At 44.1% G+C, this 6,443-nt stretch overlaps 1 protein-coding gene across 2 annotated transcripts; it reads left to right on the forward strand.

Annotated features, from left to right (window-relative positions):
* The first annotated feature begins 1,064 nt into the window (after positions 1 to 1,064).
* Positions 1,065 to 3,769, forward strand: LOC121814909 (N-acetyl-D-glucosamine kinase-like). Of its 2 annotated transcripts, XM_042223143.1 has the most exons (10): positions 1,065 to 1,161; positions 1,560 to 1,644; positions 1,832 to 1,930; positions 2,016 to 2,157; positions 2,454 to 2,564; positions 2,637 to 2,749; positions 2,830 to 2,917; positions 3,014 to 3,111; positions 3,195 to 3,273; positions 3,381 to 3,769. In XM_042223143.1, exons 1-10 carry the CDS (start codon positions 1,133 to 1,135, stop codon positions 3,581 to 3,583), a joined length of 1,047 nt encoding a protein of 348 aa, XP_042079077.1. In that variant the 5' UTR covers positions 1,065 to 1,132; the 3' UTR covers positions 3,584 to 3,769. The 2 variants fall into 2 exon arrangements, with proteins under 2 accessions (XP_042079077.1, XP_042079078.1); XM_042223144.1 differs by lacking the exon at positions 1,065 to 1,161 and having other exon boundaries at positions 1,560 to 1,666.
* The last annotated feature ends 2,674 nt before the right edge of the window (positions 3,770 to 6,443 follow it).

A 6,443-nucleotide genomic window follows, 5' to 3' on the forward strand; every position in this document is an offset into this window, starting at 1 on the left:
AGTGAAGTACACCTTAACCGGTATTGTATTAAATGTGTTCTACTTGTCGCAGCTCACTCCCTTCATCTGAAGGAGTGAGCAGCGTGGTACGCGCACGGAGCCGCTCATCTCCTTCTCTCCTCCCACCTCCTCAACCTTGTGTAACATGTGTGATAGAAAGCTTTAGTGGCTCATTAAAAATATGATGAACTCATATGGTGATTGATTAATTTGGGATGAGTATTTTTGGCAATTACACAAATTTGGGTTTTGGTTCAAAATTAAATCCCATAAAAAGTTCATAAATACATTTACAAGCGACTGTTACTGTTCATTTCAAACCACCCAGCTTTCTGAGAGCTCAAGATTAGCACTTAAAATACTTAAATTACATAAACATCACAGGAAATTAGTGTTGAGTGATAGCCAGGCTATAACACGTGCGATTCTTAAATTACATAAACATCACAGGAATTGTGAGTGATGCAGGCTATGCTGGCAGGAGAAGCTGGCCCCCAAAATTATTGCTTTGCAGATGCCTCCTGCTGGCTTGCAGCGCCCCAGTTTTCAGCCAAATGGCGCTAAATCGCTCAATCGTGATGTTTAAACCATGACTCAGACGCAAAATGGGTTTTTTTGCTGGCTCGTGTTCCTTCACAGGTCAAAAAAAAACCCTGTACTCCTGCATTGCATCTTATTATTTAAACTTCAGCAGACTGCCTCACATGCTGGCGGAGTGCATATTTTCTTTATACACTCATTACAGAGGCATGATGCCACTATCAGGCCAATGCAGCTTCTCTCTAATAGTACCGTCATGTAAGTTATTGCAGGATGCAAACACTCGCGTGTAACTGTTAAAGGGAGATAAGAGCTGTTGCTAAATGTTATTTTTAACGTCTCTGTAGGGAATCTAATTGTAGCGTACATCACGTGTTTGTTCGTGTTCTACCTGATATTGTTTTCGCATCTGTCTCCTTGAAGGCCCCTGGTTTGTTTCATGATTGTAGCCATAGGCTGCTGCTGAATTTCACAAATAGAAAGACATTGCTGCCATCTACTGGTCATTAGTCATAATTACAGGTTGGAGGGCGTTCACCCTCTGCTCTCGCGATATCTGCGCAGTTGCCCGGACCAAAACAGGAATTGAGACATGGAGCGAGTGTTCGGCGGAGTTGAGGGGTGAGAATCAATTAAAATAAGCAGCAAAACTCTTCCAAGTTTATTGTGATGAAGTGTCACGTAAGGCTTGTGTGTATTACAGTCATTTATTCAAGTTTTTAGGTCATTTAGAAAGTGAAGAGTTTTTTTAACGGCTGTGCGCGAGTATGTGTGTCTCGTGATCACTTCTCTTTTGTGGGCTGTTTCTGTCAGTTAAAATGTCATCATTTATTTTTTTTAAAGTATGCTATAAATACGTATTTGTCTAAATGAGGTTTGTGGGGCCTTTTTTGTGGATCTATTTAAATTGTGTGTGTGTGTTTCTATCAGGGAAGATGCATACAATGGTCTTGTATAGTGATGTCTAGTTGCTTTGGTGGTTAGCAGCTCAGTTCATGTATTTGTCAATTCCTTATTAGGGGAGGAACGCACTCCAAAGCAGTGTTGTTGTCAGGGGATGGGAAGGTGTTGGCAGAGACGGCGGGACCATCCACCAACCACTGGGTGAGCGGAAGTGCTGATGGAGGCAGGTGGAGAAATTTGGAAAGGGGAAAGAGGGATGGTGGCCGGATGAGGGGTTTGCACATTAAATAGACTGTCTTTATACTTGTCTTATGAGTGAATACATTGTTACATTGTGTTATACTGTAGCAAGTTCCATTTATTTTGCAACACTTTTTGTCTCTCACAGCTGGTCGGAGTGGACAAGTGTATCTCAACCATCGACGACATGGTCCAAAGAGCCAAGGTCGAGGCGGGGCTGGATCCAGGCACGCCGTTATACTCCCTGGTCAGTCTGGCTATGTGCCGGTGCAGGTTGCTGATTGAAATAATGTGAGCCCTAACATCTGATTTGTGTGCATCTGCGTACGCAGGGCATGTCTCTGAGCGGAGGCGAGCAGAAGGATGCCATCGACAGACTCATCGCTCTCATGAAGGAGCGGTTCCCCAGCCTCAGCGAACGTTACTTCATCACCACAGACGCCATCGGTGCCATGGCCACGGCCAGCAATCGAGGTAAGCTGCCATTTTCTGTTCTCGCTTCATACAGCAGCCAGTCCTCAGCAGGAAGACAGAGCTGCCCCAACCATAAATGTGTTCATGTAACAAACACAATGACACTGTCCTACGGTATGATTGTTGAATATTTGTGTTTAAGAGCTGCTCTTAGCCTAAAATGTTACAGCAGGTCGCAGTTTAATACTTTACTGTTTTAGGTGTGGCTCTATGTATCATCTTTACTGTCTGACCCTGAGCTTTATGGCTTGATGGTATCAGCATATCAGCGTTATCATCAAGATCTTTGTCTTCAGGGGGCATAGTCCTGATATCAGGGACCGGATCAAACTGCAAACTAGTCAATCCTGATGGCTCGCAGATCGGCTGTGGGGGCTGGGGTCACATGATGGGCGATGAGGGATCAGGTAACTATGTGGGAATATGTGAATTATTCATATCTTTATAGATCAGACTGAGCTATCTGTCCATCTTCCCAGCCTTCTGGATAGCTCACCTGGCTGTGAAGACGGTGTTCGACGGCAAAGACAAACTGGTCGCTCCTCCTCACGACACCACGCATGTTAGAAAAGCCATGGAGGAGTACTTCCAGGTCAGAGTCCCAAAAGTTCGGAGAGATGTGTCGACATACACAGCGATACCGTCTAATGGGTAAAACTCTGTTTATCGTAGGTGTCAGATCTGATGGGCATGCTGCCACATCTCTACAGAAACTTCCAGAAGTCTCATTTTGCAGGGTTCTGCAAGAAGGTAGCTGAAGGTAGGAGGGTGTAACTCCCTGGTCTGCTTTGAAATGTGAAAGATTAAGCGGTAAGGTAGAAGTCAGACTTTGTGTGTGTGTGTGTGTGTGTTAAAGGTGCCGAGGCAGGGGACGCTCTCTGTCGGCATGTGTTTGCTGAAGCTGGACGAGTCCTGGCAAAACATGTAGAAGCAGTCTTACCTGCAGCGCAGGAGGTAACACACCCACACAGTCACGTGCTGTCACCTGTTTGTGATCACGTTTCTCTGAATCGCGTCTTCTTTTATTTTCCTGACAGCCACTATTGAGCGGCGACCTCGGCCTGCCAATCCTGTGTGTGGGCTCGGTGTGGAAGAGCTGGGAGCTCCTGAAGCCAGGTCAGTGTCTCCATGGACCCTCATCATGAAACCCTCCAACTTATCCACTTCCTCTGCCTGAGTAGCTTCTATCCTGAAGAAGTCTGAGATTCTCCGTCTCTCCCCAGGTTTCACTGAAGTCTTGGATAAACTGGCATCATCTGACAAGCACAAGGGTCATTTCTGCAGCTACAGCCTTCTGATTTTGCAGCGGTCCTCGGCGCTCGGTGGCGCCGCCCTCGGAGCGCAGCATTCAGGTGCTACCATAGCCATGGATTATGCCGCCAATGCCAAAGTCTTCTATCAACACACCTTCAGCAGCAGCGCATGAGAATGAGTTGCAGGAAGACTTGCCGGCCAGTTTTTTAATTTTTAACGTGATTGTTTTGCACTTGATTTTGACACTAAAGAGTCAGATCTCAGTATGCTCATGTTAATTTTATCGTACTGTGCAAAGACTTTTTAATGCTCGTTTGCATTTGTGATTCATAATAAAAATGAGGTTGAATTTATAGAAGATCTTTGCATTGTTGTGGATCATTTTAGACTGATTGATGTGGGCTTTCCTTCATCATGTTTTAGCTAAATTTCATCTAGTTTAGTGTCACATTTAGAACACTGAGGCGGGTCACACTTAGAGGCAAACAGCCACACTCACATTCTCACCTACAGCCAATCTAGCATCAACCAACAGCCCAACGGTGTCTTTGGAAGAGAATCTGACTACCCAAGAGAACCCATGCAGACACTGGGAGACCATGCAAGCTCCGCAGAGAGGCCTCTGCACTTCGATGCCAGTGTGTAATTTGAAACTGTTGCTATAAACCCACAACTGAAACTACCACAATGAAAGTGGAACAGGCCAACAAATAACAAACATTTTTTGTGACAGTGCAGATGCAAAACAGCAACCCAGAAGATTTTTTAATATAAAGGTGAGCATTCCACTTTTTAGGGAGCCGCAGATTTGATCAGCTTAACCAGCTCCAGCTGCATTTCAACTCCTGAGGACAAATATGTAGCAATAGAAGAAGAAAAGTTAAAAAAAAAAAGACCTAAAACATGACAGTAAGTATTAAAAAAATAATGATTTCTTATAGTGACATACATTCACATTTGAGCCCCTGAAGCAGGGAGCTGTTTGTACCAATTGGCTGTAATTCCACAGTAAAATTCAGTGGAATAAACAAATTTAATTAAAAACATTTGGCTTTCACTCAGAGACACGCTGGACGGTCTCTAGTCTTCAGTTTGGCTTTAATACAGCGATGAAGCACTAAGATTACTCGAGGAGGAGCCAAAAAAACCATCAAGCATGCTTACATCGGAGCACCGGAAGGTAAATATGTAGCTTGATGGGGAGTTGGAGTGCAGCAGCAACATGTTGTTGTTCAACTGAAATTCACAGGTTTAAAAAGTCCAACAGAAAAGGAGAATTAAACTAAAACTTTTATTTCAATTTGAAATAAGATCTGATCTTAATTGTCTAACCTAACAGTGGGAAACAACAGACAAACAAATTGTTATTTTTCTTTTAAATAATGTGGCAAGACCCCACCAAGGCTTTGTCCTTGTTTTTTAATTCATAACATTGAGAAACGCGTATTGAAATCCTCACTTGCAGTCCTGTTATTTGGCCACCAGGGGGCAGCACAAACAAGCTGTGAAAACAAAACAAGCTGGCATAAGGTCTATGAGATATATAAGCACAACTACAATTATTATCTTTATCTTTTGGCGAATTTGGAGTGTTGCATCCAGAGTTATGATTTAAAACAAACGATAAAAATCAGCATCTACCTACATTAGTGCATCAGTGGTTATCAGTGCAATAAATACCACATCAACTTCAGGACATCATGGTGATGTAAGTAAATATGAAGCGTGCATACTGTGGCTGAACAAGCTCTTGTTTCTGTCAGGATGTCAGGTTTGTTCACATTATACACTCAGACTGACCATCACAACAAGCTAAACTCCTATTTAAACCCCCCAAAATGCCCGTTTGTGTTTTGTTTTGTTTTTTTTCCCCTGACCAGACTCATGGTTTCAACAGTGCAGGGAGATTTCTCACCACTTACAAGAAGGACTATGGACCCGTCAGGGAGCGCTACCCACATCTGAACTCCAGAGATGAGGTGAGCGAGCTCCTTTATTACAGGTTGGATGAATTTGTGCAAGTATGAACACACGACAGGTCCATTTTTTGTTTGTTGTTTTGAAAGAATAACCTTGAAGCCATGTGGGCCGACTGTTGGTTTTAAAACTCCTTCCATTAGCAGTAGCACCACCACAGGCCCTCACATGCTGTGCTTTCTCCCCCAGCCTCCTCCTTCTTCTGCCTTCATGTCTTCATTTGGCATCCTCACACCTTCCGTTTCCGTGGCAAATCAGGGCGTTGGCTCCGCCCTGGCGGTACACTGGATGCAGGAGTTGCCAGGGGGACAGAGCTCTTCCTTGGTCAAGAGGATGAAAGTCAGCAGCGCGGTGTTTGTGATGGATGTGGTGGAAAAGGTAAGGACTGTTTGTGTGTTTCTCTCTGAAGCAAGCATGCATACTCAACATGTAGCCGGCAGGTGTAGAGACACTCAGCTTTCTTCTGTTGACAGCAAACATGTTGCAGCAGCAGGAGGCAAACGATACCAAGACTGAGATTGTCTACAAGGGAGGTTAGATTGCTTCTTTTTTGTTGTTGTTTGATTTGATTCGTGTGGTGTTTGTGTGCTTGAGCTCCAGGTAACAAACCCGTCAAACCAAAGCCTTTGTTGTTCTGGTTTCTAAAATAGCGCTCGTGTTCGTGTTTCGTAGAGTTTTCAAACTGCAGCCGAATCCGTGGCTGAATGTAGTGAAACCCACTTTTCTCTGTTTGTGCACATTCAGGTGTGGTTGTGCTGTCTTCCACCGATGGTCCGTCCAGCTGTAATGATTTTCTAAGAAATCTACTGAGAGAAAGTGGACTGCAGCACCTGCTCAGCCCTCCTCAAGGCTGGTCTGCTGTTGACACAAACAAAGGTAGAACAGATTTTTATGACCATAAATCAGGGATGTGAAACTCACCTTGATCTTATGTGTGCCAGGCCAGTCAAACTGCGCTTTGTGTCAGTGTACAGAAGCTTAACTACACATTTAATCTCTGAGGTTTCGATATAAGTAAAGAAGTGCAATTTCAACTTCATGCCCCCGTTTTTTGA

This window comes from Haplochromis burtoni, unplaced genomic scaffold, assembly GCF_018398535.1.
Source record: "Haplochromis burtoni strain Fernald_Lab_line unplaced genomic scaffold, NCSU_Asbu1 Contig_102, whole genome shotgun sequence".
NCBI classification, from domain to species: domain Eukaryota; kingdom Metazoa; phylum Chordata; class Actinopteri; order Cichliformes; family Cichlidae; genus Haplochromis; species Haplochromis burtoni.